Genomic DNA, 19292 nt, shown 5'->3' with positions numbered 1-19292 from the left:
AGATAATCTTATCACACAATGGTTGTAGCCCTACATTAATTAATAGTTGTAGCCTTGAAATGAGTTTGGTAATCATTAATCATGTACTTTATTTGATGTTATCACAGATTTATAGAAGACTGCCACAGACTGCATTGTCTCATAACAATATGTGTTGTATCGTAGCCTTATGTAATACTTCATAATGTAGATTTTGAACAGAATTGGGTTGCTGTCTCTAGTGCAATGCATTATTACATACGCAGGAGGATGACCTACTCGAACGTGCAAAGTATCCATTAGTGGTTCTATATCATATTCTGAATGGCACGGTCATGGTGTTGAAATGGGCGGGGCACAGTTCTATGACCAGGTTACCTCGGTCATAGGCAAGGTTGGGAGGGTGGGGCAGTTCTATGAGCATGGAGAAGAGCAGAAGTTAAGCAAAGATGATAAACAAGGAGGAGACAGTTCGTGAGGAGGTACAAGGACCAAAGAAGTGCCCCACCCCTTCATCCTCCTCCATGACTGATGGGACCTCAACATGGAGATTGGCCGTCACTGCATGGCTTACTCTGTGTGACACTGCAGTTGGTGTCTGCCCTGATATGAGCAATGTATGCATTACCATAGTGGCAATTGCTCTGGCACAACGACAAAAAGAGTTATACTTTGGATGAGGATGCAAATAATGTTTCATTGAAAGCTAATTTGACTGAAAGTGCGAGAAAGTGAAAGAAATCTGTGAAAATCTGTTGGTAGACATGAGAATTACCAAAGGCAAAAGAAACCCCTAAGTATTTAAGTTAAACAGTTAGACATAATGAACTTAATACATAGCATGCTAGATTGTTACAAGGTCTACAAAAATATTTAAATCATTCACCATATCCAGGATTAAAGTTTGGAATAAAAATAAAAAAGAATAGTATAACTATCAAAATAATGTGCAGTGCATTGTTCCTGTTTTGCAGCTTCAAATAATTTATTTTAAAGTGTTTTGTTTTCCTTAGGAGCCATTTCATGTTTGACTTTCAGCTTCACTGAAAATAAATAAAGAAAATAAATTAACATCTTGGTAATGTTTGTAGTGGACCAATGACACAGACATGATGACAGGATGATGCAGATGTGGTAGGGGAGTAAAAAAGGGGAGTTCTGGAGTTCATTATTAGGGGGGGCTCACAATTGCTCTTTGCCCAGGGTCTCAGATTTCCTAGAACCGCCACTGATGTTTGGCGCCCCCTTTGGTGCCTAGTTTTTCCCTGTTTTCCGAAAACCCCAAAATCGGACTTAGGCGGTTTTGGTAGCAAGCCGACGATATTCACCCTGCTTCCAGGTAATCAGACTAATCTGGGAGGGTCTTGGGATTTTCAGGGATATGACTCAGTCATAGTTTAAATGTCATGGACAAGGGAAAGAGAAGTGAAACAGTTGTTTCAGATTGGCTCACATGGACTCACTCATCGGCATTGATTCAAATCTGTGATTAGTTAAAGTGTATCATTTAAAAATGTCAGTTGGTTTCTCCAACCACGTGTGCCCAATCATAAAACCATGTCGTTGGAGAGTGTATGCCCATAGTACCAGACACAAAGCAAAAAGCAAGGTGGAGCCACATATATCTGGCCTGAACCAGGTTAGATCACTGTATCAATGATGGCACTGTAAGACAAGTGTTTATAAGACAAGTGTTGCTGCCTGCACAACTGTACAGGCCGTTGAACTCTGGCGTGATGGGCACATACAGCCTGGCTCTCACCCCCGCACTGGGCAAAGGCTCGTCAGGTGTCATGCCATGTCATGTGATGTCTGCAACTTGATAATGTGGGTGCAGGAGTGTGTGTGTGAGAGAGAGAGAGAGAGAGAGAGAGAGAGAGAGAGAGAGAGAGAGAGAGAGAGAGAGAGAGAGAGAGAGAGAGAGAGAGAGAGAGAGAGAGAGAGAGAGAGAGAGAGACAGAGAGAGAGACAGAGAGAGAGACAGAGAGAGACAGACAGAAATCAAAAGACCCAGACAGACAGACAGACAGAAATCAAAAGACCCAGACAGATAGACAGAAGCCAAAAGACCAAGGCAGACAGACAGAAACCAAAAGACCCAGACAGACAGACAGACAGACAGAAACCAAAAGACCCAGACAGAGAAAGGGACAGAAACAGAGAGATACAGACAACATCTGAGAGAAGGAGGTAGAGGTACTTCAAGATTTTATCTGTCTTTTCCAAAATATGTTTGTGTTTAGTTGTCAGTGGTGTGTGCTGAAGCATTCAATGTAAGCACCCATCAGTGGAACCGGACACACACATCAGCAAAGAAGCCCCAAAAAAACCTGGCTCTCAAACAACCCTTTATTTAGACTATAGTAGAGTAGAGTAGAGTATTATTTATTGATCGGCCAGTACACTAGTATTAATGAGCTGAGTGTGAGCCTGGGGACCGCAGATAAGGTCACATCTCTGGGCTCTAGCTGTTCCCTTGCCCCTTGCCCTACATGACTGTGTGTGTGTGTGTGTGTGTGTGTGCGTGCGCGTGCGTGCGTGCATGCATGCATGTGTGTGCGTCTGTGTGTGTCTGTCTGCACACGTGTGCGTATGTACATGTGTGTGTGTCACACCCCTTGATTCTGGCTGTGCACTTGCCCTCCCTCTCCCCACATGCCTCTGTCTAATGACCTTGGCATTTGCAGACATTCCCAACAAAGTGTCCATTTTTTAATCATCAGTTTGTAGAATGCCCTCTAAATTGTGTCCCACGAGTGAAATATGGTTGCAAGTACAGAAAAATCGGGATTTATCAAACGTGCGTTGGCTGCTCCTACGCACACCTCTGCATGATAAATCCCACACCTTCCAAATCACTGTGCACACATGCTCTCGGAGTGATTTGCATTCCAAAACGCCTCCAAGTAACCATATATGGTATTAAAATCCATTCAAATGTCATGCTAATTCGAAGGCACCACCTTGTTTGGAAAATGCAGACTGGCGCTTCACATGAGGTGCTGGCGGGAAGCGCAGAGATATACACATTTCCGCGACAGAAGTAGAGGTGCTTTCGACAGGAGGAGGACACTTTCAAAACGAGTAAAAGAAGAAGACACATATGGATGAAAACAGTGTCAAATGGCACATTGTCTTTGCTGTTTGTTATTATTGTTCATTATTATTGTTGTTATTATTGTTGTTGTTGTTGTTGTTGTTGCAGTTGTTTTTATTTTATTTATTTGTTTATTTATGTATTTATTTATTTTAATGTATGTGTGTTTGTGCCTTGGGGTTGAGGTTATTGTGTTTATAAAGAACAAAATTTTAGTAAAGAAATGTTTGAAAAAAAATAGCATGTGGTACGACGTGGTCAATATTATTTGCAATATCATATTTCTTCCACTTGCATGCATGGTCTGAGGTGTGCGTAGATTTAGGCACATTTCTACATTCAAGTTCATGTTCATAAATCCCATCTTCACTCAGGAATGATCACACGCTTGAACGCTTGATAAATGAGGGCCCAGGAGTGTCAAAAGTCACGGTGCATAGTCCAAAGGAAAAAAGCCAGGGTCAAGTATCCATCGTATTCATTAAAAAACAACAAGATGGGGGATCACAAGTCGCACACTGTGTCGCTCCACCGCCACGCGCACACACACACACACACACACACACACACACACACACACACACACACACACACACACACACACACACACACACACACACACACACACACACACACACACACACACACACACACACACACACACACACACACACATGTGATTACTTTTATTTGGACCCAAGAGACAAACATTAAGGTACAAGATCCAAATATTTTGGAAAAGGCTATTGACAGGCTGGCAGATTTGAAAAGACTTACACACTTATATTGTTGCCAATATTGTTGCTGCAAAAATGAAACACTATTCAAGGATAAACAAAACATCTTCGTCTCCATGTTTGCATGCTACAGCTGAAACAGAACAAAAGTTTGCCAATGTTTTTGCGCCACCTTTTGCAGTCCCGAAATCTGCAGCCCTCTGACAACAATCTTATGCATAGGGCCTAAGCTACCAAAAATCAGGACTATGAACTTTGTTACGACCGCCTGTGCTCCCCCTCCAGGCCATTCCCTGCCAGTGCACGGGTAGGTGTGGCTCTCCTGCAGGTCTCCTCTGCCAGTGCACAGGTGGGGTGGGGCCTGATTAGTCTAATTGAGTGCACCTGGGCTCTGGTGGTGGGTATTTACAGTTTTTCTCGATTGGTTTGGCTAATTTCTTGAAACTGAGATGGCATTCCTATAACCATTGGGTTATTTGGCCAATCATTCTTACACTTCTGCAAAACAGTTCAGATAACTAACAAAATGTCATATACTTCCCAAAACAGCTCTTTCGTGCATCAGCACTAATCCTTCTCCCACATAAATAGTCGGTACCATAAAAATGGCATCGATCCTTCTCAATTGCTTTGGCTCATTTGCATTCATTTATAGTCCTTCTGTCAAAATAAACTGGATGGTTCAGCATAACCTCATGGATCCTCATCACATGCTCATATCGCTCCAAAAACAGTTTACCCGTGTGTCAAAACTAAATTCCTTCCCCACATATATCATCAGTACCCCCAAAATACATTGTCCCTTTGCCATTGTGGAAGCACTGCAAGTCAAAATGATTAGATGTTTTGTCACTATGGGACTACGATCAGCTAACAGATTTCGGCTATGTATAAAAATGAAAAAGTGAGTGAGACCCTTGAAGTTTGACAACACAGACAATTTACCAAGGGCATTTATCAGTAACTTTCTTTACTGTAAATTCACATACAGAAAGTAATGGCCATATATCACAGGTTTCTCATTGGCATGGCTCATTTCTCAAAACAGAGATAACATTCTCGAAATAACAAGGACAAATCCCAAAGCAACTAGCAATTGCTCAAAACAGAATGTCGTTTGAAAAAATGTCAAGAAATTAGCTAAATAACAGAGGAAACTGTACTATACGCGGTTGTAAAATTATTTTCTACATATTAATTTTACAATATCATTTGGCCTGTTAAACACTTTCATGAATTTACCGTTTAATGAAATTCTTAAAATATTATGTCCTGGACTGTTTTGATAATTGTGTAGACTACTTTGCATATGATGACTTACACAATGAAATCATGCTGACATGTTTTGGAGAGGGCAGCCATTACACAGAGAATTGTCTAATTTGTTTAGATAAGCAAGATCAGTTTATTTGGAAAATGTGCTAAATGTATGCTCAATGTGTCAACTTAGGGTACTTGTACATAGCCATCTGCAGAGATGTATTAAACATTTGAGACATGTACAAAGCATTTGGTATTTGATGAAAGCAATGAAAGATGCAATTCTGCTTTGGGAAAATTGCAAGTTGTTTTGGGGATTTGTCCGTGTTGTTTTGAGAATGTCATCTCAGTTTTGAGAAATTAGCCAAATCAATCGAGAAAAACTGTAAGAAGCTAGCTTCAGTTCTTTTGTTAGGCACTTTTGGGTAGGGATTGGAGGCTCTTGGCCTTGGTTAGGTTTGGTTTATTTAGGTTTTGGATAGGCAGGGTTTTCTTCCAGGTTTCTCTGAATCTCTCTCTTACTTTTGCGCTTGCTTTCTCTCACTCTCCTGCTCTTTCTGTTGCTCTCTGTGTTTTTAGGAACTGACTGACTGATTACTGACACATACTTTACATGCACACAAGCTTGACATCATCCAACCCCTAGACATTTGGCCATTGAAGACATTTGAAAAGAAATAGGCTATTTGAAAACTGTATTTTGGTTGGCGTGTCCCTCTTTTACAGTATGTTTCAACCCTTGTAACGAGCCAGGGTCGTAACAACTTGCATTGATATTCCAGCAGGAGGATGTGTTCCTGTAATCGTGGGTATTTCAATAGCTTGGAATAATAGCAGGTGTCCATGTAAAAATCAAACACCCAACCTCAATAATAAGCACAGAATATATACGTGATATATACCGGTAAGTGTTTACCATCACAATGTCTGGAGTATTTGGAATGTTTTTAAACTGGTCATTATCAACATTGTGGTCAAACCAGTCCATTTTCGGTATTATGTAGAAAAATGTGCAGTCATATCCATGGTTTATGGTTTTTAAGTCTTGCAATCAGATTGAGTAGACGGTCGTGCCTGGCCACATACTGTCCTTTGTAGTAATGACATCCATTTAGGGGTACTGTGTCATTCTCCTGATCATTTGTTTTGCTTTGTGGGGGAGCGTATGCCACAGCACCCCCGCAACCCCCTCCCCCCCCAGACCATTTGTATGCCATATGCAATTGGAGTTGAATTGTGAGGGGTACCATGTTGCCAGATTGTACCTAGTTGGGAGACATTGTAGTCTTGCTTTAATTGCAAAAATGATAATTTCTTCTGAGATGGATCTGTTTTTTAAGACAGAATGTGAGACTGACTGGTCAGCAGATTGAGGGTGCGCTAACTTCCCCTTGTAATTTTAGACTTTTCCAATGTTGCACACTTTGTTATTTTCTGTGATGTAGGTGTGAATGTCTAATGTTCTTAATTTGTAGCTGGCAGGGTGAGTTATTTGAGTTCAGAACCACCAGAGTGGATATGGATTTCGATGGATAACATCACAACATCTTCATCTAGGGTCGTCAGCCAATGAGTGACTCCCATAGAGATGACTCGTTCATCTCAGTCAAAGAACCGGGGACTTATAGAAGTCCTATTGCTTTGGTTTGAGCACAGATTAATATGAATAAAAGCCCCGTACAAACATATGAAGGTTGGGCTGTGTGTGTGTGTGTGTGTGTGTGTGTGTGTGTGTGTGTGTGTGTGTGTGTGTGTGTGTGTGTGTGTGTGTGTGTGTGTGTGTGTGTGTGTACGTGTGTGTGTGAGAGAGAGCGCATTGTAAAACAGCCTTATTAGACAACTGGGCCATCTAGTGGCCATATAGGCACATCACCGCATATTGAAAAAGACCAAGGCTGTGTCTCAAATCACGCACTTGTGCACTTCATGCACTGTTTTCCAGTGCCTAGGGCGCTCACACTGAAAATTTCAGTTGAGCCATTGCACTGAAAGTGCCAGGATGATCCGCTAACAATGGCAGAAAAATGCAGTGCTTGAATGATGGGCTATGTCTCAAATGGCACACTTTTGTCAGTGCACTGACAGTCAGTGCTCAGTGCGCACAGTGCACTGAGGTCTTTAGTGCATAATGTCGTGGAAAAATGTGAGCACTATGCACTGTGCCCTTGCTGGAAGTGACGGCAGAGCATGGCATTAGTTCGCCAAAATATGAGTTGGCTATTGTTTACAATGCACAGCGTCTGGTGCTTGTATTTCCATGTCCTTCACCCCAAAGGACAACAATCGCACATACAATACTTTGGTTGGCATGAAAAGTTTGGTGTCCCATCAACATGGGACACCAACACCTTGGTGCCACATTTCCTCCGTGTCATTGTCAACATGGCCGCCGTTTAGTGCATGCCGTGTCCATCATTCAAGCACTGCGTCTATGAAATTGAAAGTGAAAAAAGTGAAAGCCCATTGGGAAACTCCAACTCCTATTGTCATTGTGGCACAGCACTTCACAGCACACAAGTGAACACTGCACACTGCACACAACGAAATTGCATTTTATGCCTCACCCGTGCAAGGGGGCTGCCCTCAGTGGCGCCCCATGGGGAGCAGTGCGGTGGGACGGTACCATGCTCATGGTACCTCAGTCATGGAGGAGGATGGGGGAGAGCACTGGTTGATTACTCCCCCCACCAACCTGGCGGGTCGGGAGTCGAACCGGCAACCTCTGGGATGCAAGTCTGACGCCCTAACCGCTCACCCATGACTGCCCTATGTCTCAAACGACACACTTTTGTCAATGCACTACAGTCAGTGCATAGTGCACACAGTGCACTGAGGTCTTTAGTGCATAGTGTTGTGGAAAAATGTGAGCACTATGCACGGTGCCCTCGCTGGAAGTGACGGCTAAGCATGGCAGTAGCTCGCAGTAGCTCGCCAAAATATGAGTTGGCTACTGTTTACAATGCACAGCATCTGGTGCTTGTATTTCCATGTCCTTCACCCCAAAGGACAACAATCACACATACAATACTTTGATTGGCATGAAAAGTTGGTGTCCCATCAACATTACTTGCAGAATTAGGAGACTGTTGACTAAACTCTTCTACTGAACTGAATGCCACATTTCCTCCATGTCATTGTCAACATGGCCGCCGTTTAGTGCGTGCAGTGTCCATCATCAAAGAAAATGGAATATTGTACAAGAACGACCACTAGCTGGTGTGGCCAGGAGTGGCACTGCAGCTATGTTATCGCAGCCAAGTAAATAATGAATGGGTGCCAATGGGGCTGTACGTTTCTCATAGAACTATCTGCCCCTGTGATTTTTTCCCTGGAAACAATGGAGTCGCGTTCGATAGATATGAGTAAGTGAAAGCATTTGCCGACACGTTTGCATCTTGTCAAGTGTTAGATTCGTGAAAATGACCCTTATTTCAACTATAGCAATGACATAACACGTGACAATCAACTTTACGGCACTACGCCATTTGTTTTGTAGTTTTAAGTCTGACTTCAGATGTCGATGTGTTTAAAGTTATGTTAGGATTGTTGCGGACACCTGTTATTTATTGCATTTAAGGTGGTGGAAAAGCGGCATGTGTACATGGGGTAAAGGAAATGACTGCGCTCATCCTTAAGAATTTGGGCACCTTCAATTAACATGTTGGACAGCGGTGGGGGGTTTTGAGGTGTGTGACCGTAGATGTCTCTGCTAGGATCAGTCAGAGTAGGCCTACGTCTCTCGTCAGCTCTGGTCGTGAATAGTCGCAGAGATTCCTCAGCCAGCAGGTATTAGCCGAATGCTAGCGTGTTGCAGGACAAAACTAACACGTCTTTGGGAGAACAAAGCCATGTCAGGAACCTTTAACTTCACTTCTAATACAACTTCCATTATAAGGTACAGAATGTGCACACATCTTTACAAACCAGAGAACAGAACCATCACAAAACCCTGCTGAGCCATTTAGCTCAATAGGCTCCCATTCATCTTTTACTTGGCTGCGTTCGCCAACGGGGCTATAATGGGAGCCAATGAGAGATGCCTATCTCATAGCTTAGAGAATTTCTGCCATCATTCAAGCACTGCATTTATCCGCCATTACTAGGGGATCATCCTGGCACTTTCAGTGAGGCATTTGAGACACGGCCATGGACACTGCACGCACTAAACGGCGGCCATGTTGACAATGACACGGAGGAAATGTGGTATTCAGTTCAGTAGAGTTTGGTCAACAGTCTCCTAATTCTGTAAGTAATGTTGATGGGACACTAACCTTTTAATGCCAACCAAAGTATTGTATGTGTGATTGTTGTCCTTTGGGGTGAAGGAAATGGAAATACAAGCACCAGACGCTGTGCATTGTAAACAGTAGCCAACTCATATTTTGGCGAGCTAATGCCATGCTCAGCCGTCACTTCCAGCAAAGGCACAGTGCAGAGTGCTCAAATTTCCCCACGGCACTATGCACTAAAGACCTCAGTGCACTGTGTGCACTCTGCACTGTCTGTGCGCTGACACAAGTGCGTGATTTAAGACATAGCCCAAGTCAAGATGGCAACCTGGCAAGCAATGCATGTGATTGTGGCTGTGTCTCAAATGTCGCACTTGTGCACTTCGGGCACTGTTTTTCAGTGCCTAGGGCACTCATGGTGAAAATTTCAGTTGAGCCAGTGCACTGAAAGTGCCAGGATGATCCCCTAACAATGCCGGAAAAATGCAGTGCTTGAATGATGGACACTGCAAGCCCTAAACGGCGGCCATGTTGACTATGAATACGGAGGAAATGTGGCATTCAGTTCAGTAGAAGAGTTTGGTCAACAGTCTCCAAATTCTGTAAATAACGTTGATGGGACACCAACCTTTTCATGCAAACCAAAGTATTGTATGTGTGATTGTTGTCCTTTGGGGTGAAGGACATGGAAATACAAGCACCAGACGCTGTGCATTGTAAACAGTAGCCAACTCATATTTTGGCAAGCTAATGGCATGCTCAGCCGTCCCTTCCAGCGAGCGCACAGTGCATAGTGCTCACATTTTTCCTCGACACTATGCAATGAAGACCTCAGTGCACTGTGTGCACTCTGCACTGACTGTCAGTGCACTGACAAAAGTGCGCCATTTGAGACATAGCCTGTGTGTGTGTATGAGCAGACGTGTGACAGTGGCTATGTCTCAAATGACGCACTTGTCAGTGCACTGACAGTCAGTGCACAGTGCACACAGTGCACTGAGGTCTTTAGTGCATAGTGTCGTGGAAAAGTTTGAGCACTGTGCACTGTGCCCTCGCTGGAAGTGACAGCTGAGCATGGCATGAGCTTGCCAAAATATGAGTTGGCTACTGTTTACAATGCACAGCGTCTTGTGCTTGTATTTCCATGTCCTTCACCCCAAAGGACAACAATCACACATACAATACTTTGGCCAAAATATGAGTTGGCTACTGTTTACAATGCACAGCGTCTTGTGCTTGTATTTCCATGTCCTTCACCCCAAAGGACAACAATCACACATACAATACTTTGGTTGGCATGAAACGGTTGGTGTCCCATCAACATTACTTACAGAATTAGGAGACGGTTGACCAAACTCTTCTACTGAACTGAATGCCACATTTCCTCCGTGTCATTGGGTACATCCCAATATGTGACCTTGCCTCCTTAACTTGTGCTTATCTCCTCGTCCCGCCTCCTGGCCCCTCCTCCGTGGAGCAAACGATAAAGTTTCCCAGCTGTCAGCCTCGCCACAACAACTTTTGAGGGACTGTTTTTCATTCACCATCCCAATTGCAAATGAGAAAAAGACTTTACAATTGAGCTTTTGCAAGATATTGAAATATAATGCTGTTGTCAGTGATGTCATCATGACGAGAAGCAAGTGGAGGAGGCAAGTGGAGGAGGCAAGGTCCCATATTAAAATGCACTCATTGTCAACATGGCCGCCGTTTAGTGTTTTTGGTGCCACCTGCCGATGAGAATACACTGCAGAAAGATTTGATTACTTTTATTTGAATCCAAGACACACACACACAAACGCACGCACACGCACACGCACACGCACACACACACATACACAACAAAGTGGAAGAGGCATTTTGAATGTAGGAAAAAAACCTGCTTGTATCTGTCTGCCTTTTAATTAATGAAATCAAACCAACACTAACAAGGACCCCTTAATGGTTAAAACTTATCCCATCCCCTGTCACTCCAGTCAGAAGCCTAAAACAAACTCAGGTGATGCTTCTGCTAGTTTTGTTATAGCCTTTGTATACCTTTTGTAATATGACATTTAAGGTTTGAGGTTAAAATTTTATATAAAATATGCTACAAAATTACAAATAGGTAGAGATGTGGATGGATCTGTCGAATATCTGAGTGCATGTGTGATACATGTGGGTTTTTTTAAAATCCGTCATGCAATGTGTATTATTTGACACTAGATGGCGCTATACTGACACTGACACTAGATGGGGCTATTTTGGTCAGTGCCTGTGTGTCTGAAATATGTCTCACACTGCATGTTTTGAAACTCCCACAGCATGATAATTTGCTTTATTTTTTGCTGACTTTGTTGAATGTGAACACATTGGCCTTGAAAGAAGGCTCATTTGCTCTACTGCTTTTGATATCGGTGAAAAAATCCAGGTGCAAGATGATGAAGGAGACTGCCAATGAAGACAGTCACAACATCAAAGTGGTAGTGTGTGTGTGTGTGTGTGTGTGTGTGTGTGTGTGTGTGTGTGTGTGTGTGTGTGTGTGTGTGTGTGTGTGTGTGTGTGTGTGTGTGTGTGTGTGTGTGTGTGTGTGTGTGCACGCGCACACACATGAATGTGGCGGGGGCTCACGTGTGCATGTGTGCATGTGTGTGCGTGTTGTGTTGTGTTGTGTTGTGCATGCACTCCCCGGGCCTGTATGCTTGTGTGTGTCTACATGCATGACGTGTGCGTTGGCTCATGTGTGCATGTATGCAAACTGAATGTATGTGTGTACCTGCCTGTGCTCTTGCGTGCGCTTACTTGTGTGTGTGTGTGTGTGTGTGTGTGTGTGAGAGAGAGAGAGTGTGTGTGTGTATGTGTGTGCGTGCGTGCGTAAGTGCGTGCATGCGTGTGTGACTGCGTGCATTTGTGTGTGTTTGTGTTGGTGTGGGTGTATGGGGCAAGATGATGAATAATGTCAATTATGAAATGGCAACAAAGAGAATATTTAATACACAAGTAGTGCAGATTAGTGTTGTTCAGTTTGTGAATGTGGAGCATCTGTGTGTGTGTGTAAACCCTGGGAGCGACAGCAGTCATGAAGCACCCGCCTCCAGCTGCCTATGGTAGGAAATGCATAACCGCGCGAATAGACCAGGCGCGATGCGATTCAAGCGACAGAGTGCAGCAGCAAGCGATACAAGCGATTGCGGAGACTAGAGTATGTCCGTACAGGCAGAAGGCAAAGCATTCAAGCATTCCCATTGGCTGTGGTCACTGACCTCTATACAGTCATTGGCTGTCGCGGCTTGTCGCCGAACAGCGTCATAGAAAGTTGAAAAGATTTCAACTTCAAACTGTCGCGCTCGTCACGCAAATCGCTCTAGTCTCCAGAATCGACAAATACCTCCTCTTAATGTATGTTCTCTACAAGTCTTCTGTCGTCCAGTCTTGCACTTTAAATGTCTGTAGAGCACTGTCTATGTCCATACTGTCTTATGTCCAGGTATGAGTACTGTCTATGTCTATACTGTCTATGTCCTTACCTAGATTAGTCTATGTCTGCATGGGAAAGCAAGATACGTAATTTCAAATGCTTTGTACCAGTGCATGTAAAGAAATTGACAATAAAACCAACTTGACTTGACTTGACTTGACTCAATACAAAGTCAATTACTTCCGTCGCTCGCCTCGCTCAGATCGCCGCTGGTGTATTTCTGCGGTAAGAGTTTTGTTGCAAAATGACATAAGCACCTTTTTTTTTAAACTTTTAGATGTTATTATTGGAAATGACAGTTGAGACGTCCTCTCACCTATTTGTGAATTCTTGCCATTCAAATCTTTTGATAACATACTATTTAAACCAGGGGTGTGTGGAACCTTTTTCATTCGAGGGGCCACTTCAAATTCATCTGAGGGCTGTAAAAGTCCTCCGAGGGCCGTACTATGAACATAAACCAGGATTTCCCCCTGCACTTTAGGCCGATATTGAAGGCAGGCACCTTTAAAACAGACTTCACCTTCTCTAGGTCCCCTGAATATAACTTAATTGTATTTAAATGTATTTTCTAAGATTCCATTACAAAATATGTCCTATTTCATGTGAAGCTGCATAACATTAAAATTACATCGGGGGCTGGTTCCCCACGGTTCCCCACCCCTATTATTTAAACCTATATAAAATGTATTTTGCCCAGGACAGTCATCGGAAAGGGCCCCCCATCCAATACATGTAATGTAACGAGGACCCAATTTTGGGCCTTCTCTCACCCTGGGCCCAGGACAACAGACCCCTTTGTCCCACCCCGCCGGCTTCTCTGGTTGACCTCAAAATTGTGTAACTCATAATCTGTAACTCACGCTTATATGAATACGTAGGCCTAGCATGCATGCACAGGTGGGTCTACGGACATGCATTTATGTAACTGTGCATGTACAGTACCTTGTGTATTTGTATGTATGTATGTATGTATGTATGTATGTATGTATGTATGTATGTATGTATGTATGTATGTACTGTATGTATGTATGTATGTATGTATGTACGTACGTACGTACGTACGTATGTATGTATGTATGTATGTATGTATGTATGTATGTATGTATGTATGTATGTATGTATGTATGTAGCCTATATATGTATGTATGTACCTATGTATGTATGTATGTATGTATGTATGTATGTATGTATGTATGTATGTATGTATGTATGTATGTATGTATGTAGCCTATATATGTATGTATGTACCTATGTATGTATGTATGTATGTATGTATGTATGTATGTATGTATGCATGTATGTATGTATGTATGCACTGTACAGTACAGTACAGTATACACTATATGTATGCATGTAGGCCACATATGTGTGTGCGAAAAAAAGGCAACACCCTTAAGTGTGTGTGCTGTCATTCTTGATAATGTTCTATTCTTGTGTCCTACTCCTCCCGCCTGTTCTGTGGTGGATAGCTCACACCTCCCATGGTGTGTGCGGTGTGCACAGCCGCCCACGACAGACACTATCTGGGGCATGGCACATTTATTTACTTTCTCTTTCTCTCTCGTTTCACCGCCCCGCCGATCATTCCCTCTTTACATCCCTCCCTCCTTCTTCTCTCTCTAAATCTCTCTCTAAACTCTCTCTCTCTCTCTCTCTCTCTCTCTCTCTCTCTCTCTCTCTCTCTCTCTCTCCCTCACTCAGTGTAAAGTCCACACTCACACACGGGCAGCACAAACAGATTGGTTAGCTAGCATAAGCAAGGCACAAGGGCAAACAGACAGGTAGGCAGGCAGCTGGGAGGGTCTGGCTGGCGTATGGACAGACAGACTGGGTCCTTCTCAAAACCTAGGACATTGCACTTCCAGGTGTATCAGCCTAATTAGTCACACCCAGTGATTGGATACTCTTTATTAGTCACACCCACTGATTGGATATTCCGTAGAGTTCACCAAAGAGTATCCAATCACTGGGCGTGACGAATTAGGCTGATACACTTGGAAGTGCACTGTCCTAGGTTTTGAGAAGTGCCCACGGACAGGCAAGCCGGTTAGTGTGCCTTTGTTCAGTTGGGCAGAGCGGTCCTGGTGCACCCCCAGGGAGTGGCATGTTTGGTCATAGCCAAGCCTAGTGCTAATGGCTGGGAGGGGCCACGCTAACCGCACAGCACACGCTGTGGTCTGTGTGTCGGCGACTCAGTGGGTAAACTCTGTATGTGTGTGTGTGTGTGTGAATTTGTGTAACTGTGAGTAACTGTGCAAATGTGTGTGTGTGTGTGTGTGTGTGTGTGTGTGTGTGTGTGTGTGTGTGTGTGTGTGTGTGTGCAGGCAGGTTCGCCGCTAAAAATGTTGGGCCCCCAAAATGACAAATTATGTTATCAGCATTCCCCCCCTCGCGGCACCCATGTGTGCAGGGCTGGTTTTAGTCAACTTGGTGCCCAAGGCGAGCATCCCTTCCCTTTTTGAGCATTTAGAAATTGTCATCTGTACCTAAACATAGCGCCATACATATGATCAAACACAGGTAATCTAGGTCATGACCATGCATAATCATTATCAATGTGTAAAGGGTAAAGAGGTTTTTTTTCGTTTGACATTCCAACTCTGTGGTACATTTTGGGCATTTCTGGCGCCCCCAAGACATTTGGCGCCCTGGACGACCGCCTGGTGTGCCTATGCCTAGCTCCAACCCTGTGTGTGTGTGTGTGTGTGTGTGTGTGTGTGTGTGTGTGTGTGTGTGTGTGTGTGTGTGTGTGTGTGTGTGTGTGTTCGGGTGGAGCAGATAGGCATGGTGGCACACTTATTAGCCCACTGCCTGCACCATTTTCGCTCACCAGAGAAACTCTGGTGCAGATGGGTGGGCGGAGGAAGGAGAGAGGGGGAGAGAGAGAGAGAGAGAGAGAGAGAGAGAGAGAGAGAGAGAGAGAGAGAGAGAGAGAGAGAGAGAGGGGTGTGTGTGTGTGTGTGTGTGTGTGTGTGGGGGGGGGGGGTAGAAAGGGAAAGGGGAAGTAAGAGTGGGAGGAGAGAGAGGGCGGGAGACAGAAAGTTTAATCCAACAACAGTTGTGGCTACAGGCGCATGCAACACATCGTGAGGCGCTGGGTTGTTATTGCAGCGTACCCTTGTCTTCTTGACATACATAATACACCATGTAGGCACATGAGACAGGCTCCCAGTATGCACATACAAAACACACAAACAACAAAACAATCCCCTTGTACCAGTGTCCCAGCCTTACATCAGCTCTTCATGTGAGTCTAAAAATAGTATTGTGTACTTTCCCGAATCACTCCTTAACGCACCCCCGCAACCGCCGTTCTCTCTCTATGTTCTTTCTCACAGCAGGAATCGTGGCCTTCAAAACTTTATGTCCTGTCTGCGCGCGGGCGCACCTGCTGCGGCCCGTGTTCTTTGACCTCTCCCAGATGGTAGCTACGCAACGCCTCTCAGCACGCGTCAGGAGACAAGATGTTTACGCAGCCCTGGGTAGAACACCCTGCTTTGGTTTATTTTAAAATAAAACGACTATAGTCAGTTTTCTTTCTTTTCACGGCGAGTCTACGACTGGGGAGTTCACATTTCAAGTCGAAAAACATGTGCACATTTAAATAAATAAGACATCTGCTTAAGTGGAATTACACTGACTATGCTAGGCCTACAGACAGCACTGATCAGTGGGATCAAGATGGAGAAAAAGCAGACTGGCATCCGGCTCATGATAGGCCTGTTCCCTTGATATCGACAAACGAGTCATTAAGACCAGTTTCAGGAGTTGAAAGCTGGGCTAGTGGAACAATTATCTCCCCAGACGCGTTCAGTTATTCTAAGAAATATAATTTAATTAGTCTTCGCTGCCGCGCCGCCTGTAGCCCACTGTCTGTCACGCTTCTGGGAGGGTGGGGCTGGTAGGAGTGGAACTAGGGGAGATTCACCTGCTCCAACAGCTCCGTGTCGTGTCCCCTCCTCCATCCAATGAAAACCTCCACTCACTCACACTTCCGGGCGTAGACGGCTGTGGAATCTTGCCCCGTTCCTAGTGCACCAGCGCGCTGCTCAGAAGGCTGATCGTCATGAACCATGTGTGTCTCTGCCGGTTGCGCTGGATATCTTAAGTATCATTTTGAGTGCATTTCCACGGATAAACGAGTCGCGTCCAAGGTCCGGGCTATTGGATATCAGCCGAACTCGCTGTCTGTTGCACAGAAGGAAATACCACGAGAGAGCTCCGCGTTTCGTTCCACGCTTGGATGACAAAGACATTGATTTGAGTGGGAAAGTACGCGCCTGGACAACAAAAAAATGGAAAATGTACTCTTTGCTGCTTTAACTTTTTTGACAACTTTAGGTAAGATCGTTTTCCTTCCATTTCTGGGACATAAGTCGTTGTCAATTATCTCCCCCCCAACATGCTATACCTAATAGACACAGGTCTGATGCCAGAATCCCTTGTGCGTTGCGCGCGGGTCTTGGTTGAATATCTTTCGGGAAAGTGCTGAGAACTTCAGAATGTGAAATGCGCTGCGAGAGGGCGCGTAAAAAGGGACCACGGTGTTTTGACAGCTTGACAGAATCACTCAATAGGAACTGAAAGCCAGGAGTGCTATTTTATGGGAACATAGTCTCTAGTGGGAACATAATGGGTCACTGCCGTTTCAGTGTATGTAAATGGTCTGGCGCGTAAATTAGCTTAGCAAATGAACAATCTAGGTGTCAGTGGAAACCTACTACTAAACATTAACCACACAAGCACTACCTTAAACGGATATTATAATAAACCTGATTTCAGGACAATGGCTTTATTATAGTGGTGGTGGCCTACATTCGCCGTGCCCTATTGAGTCGGCGCAAACAGTTTGATTTGGTTTGTTTTGGAAACAGATGTCATGTCACTGTGGTTGACCATACTGGCACCTATAGTAATACATTGCCTATAGACTGTATTAGCAGAACTGTCACCGCCATATCCTTTGATGGAAAGTGTCATGGGTTGTTGTATTTGCATGTGAGAGACATAAGGGAGGCTACAGACAGATCAATAGAAATAGAGAGATTGTAACTACAAAACATGGGGGAAAACAACACCTTACTTCAGTGAGCTAGCTTAACTGTAAATACAATCTAATTCAGCAATATTCACTGTAAATCTTGTATCTAAATCAAACCACTGACTAACTACAATCTACCACAATCAGCCACGCCATATTATCTGCCTGTAACGTCCAAAACACATAGTTCACTAGCAGTAGTAGATGGTCTTTTTCCAAAGATAATAGGCCTATGCTTCGTCATGTACATTAAGTGTTCCGGTGATGGGACTGGCACCATGGGCCAATTAGGTCAGTCATCACGAGTGGTCAACACTGTGAGTCAGATGTTCCTCTGGAATTTGGGGGAATGCCTACATCCAGCCACGTAATTCAACACACCAGGTCGGCTCAGTCGCACACCTTTCCTGGTGGGAGGGCGATAAGGTGTGGTGTGTGGTTTGTAGATGTGTCTCTTGGTTTAACACACACACACACACACACACACACACACACACACACACACACACACACACACACACACACACACACACACACACACACACACACACACACACGCCTGTTCTTAAGAGAGGACGATAAGGTGTGGTGCAGGGTTAGTAGTACGCTGCTTGGTTAATCTCACACACACACACACACACACACACACACACACACACACACACACACACACACACACACACACACACACACACTAGGGGTGGAACGGTTCACAAAATTCACGGTTCGGTTCATATCACGGTGTCAAGGTCACGGTTTTCGGTTCTCTCCGGTTCTTTTTTTTAGTTCATGATAAATGGTGCACTGGGAATATTGAACCATATTTATATAACTGCAATTATAAAGTGATGATGCGCAAGTTGAATCAGCTGTCGTCAGCTGATGTGCGCTGTCTGAGCGTTCCAAATGCCCCCTTTCAAGAGGCTAATAGAATCAGACTTATCACTAAATATCCTACATATGTTTTGGATAGGCTTATAATGAGATTTTAATTGTGTCATCCTCTGATTGGTCTTATATGCTAATGTGTTAATCCGAGAGACTGGATAAGATACTCGTAGAATCTCTGTTTTACATATTTTTCTGGGCAGTACATGAATTGCGGTTTGCCATGGACTGCATTTCACGGTTCGGTATGGTGTGTGAATTGTACGGTTTCGGTTTTCGGTGCGGTTTGTACCATCCCTAACACACACACACCACTTTGATTGTTTTTTTTCTAGATGTAACTGTAACTGTATGATATGGCAGAAAGTTTCTTCAAGATTTCAAGCAGTGTGTGTGTGCGTGCCTGCGTGCGTGCGTGCGTGCGTGTGTGTGTGCGTGCGTGCGCATGTGTGTGTGTGTGTGTGTGTGTGTGTTCATACAGTATGTGCGGTAGCTTAATGCCAGTGAATGGAATGTGTGATGTGTAATGAGGACTGGTGATGCGGCAGGTCTGTGTTGTCACAGCTGGCATGGCAGTGCCTTCCCGTTCGCACAGGCATCC

At 44.2% G+C, this 19292-nt stretch overlaps 1 protein-coding gene across 1 annotated transcript in view; it reads left to right on the top strand.

The window, feature by feature from the left end:
- Window positions 1-16778: 16778 nt before the first annotated feature.
- LOC134461172 (prostaglandin F2 receptor negative regulator-like) overlaps window positions 16779-19292 on the top strand; it is a 77768-nt gene continuing 75254 nt past the window's right edge. Inside the window, exon 1 of the mRNA XM_063213941.1 lies at window positions 16779-17103. Within this exon, the coding sequence (XP_063070011.1) occupies window positions 17058-17103 (46 nt within the window). The 5' untranslated portion in view covers window positions 16779-17057. The remainder of the gene's footprint in view (window positions 17104-19292) is intronic.

Source organism: Engraulis encrasicolus, chromosome 13 (assembly GCF_034702125.1).
Source record: "Engraulis encrasicolus isolate BLACKSEA-1 chromosome 13, IST_EnEncr_1.0, whole genome shotgun sequence".
Taxonomy (NCBI): Eukaryota; Metazoa; Chordata; class Actinopteri; order Clupeiformes; family Engraulidae; genus Engraulis; species Engraulis encrasicolus.
Note: the sequence above shows the minus strand (reverse complement) of the source record. Positions and strands in the feature narration are given on the sequence as shown.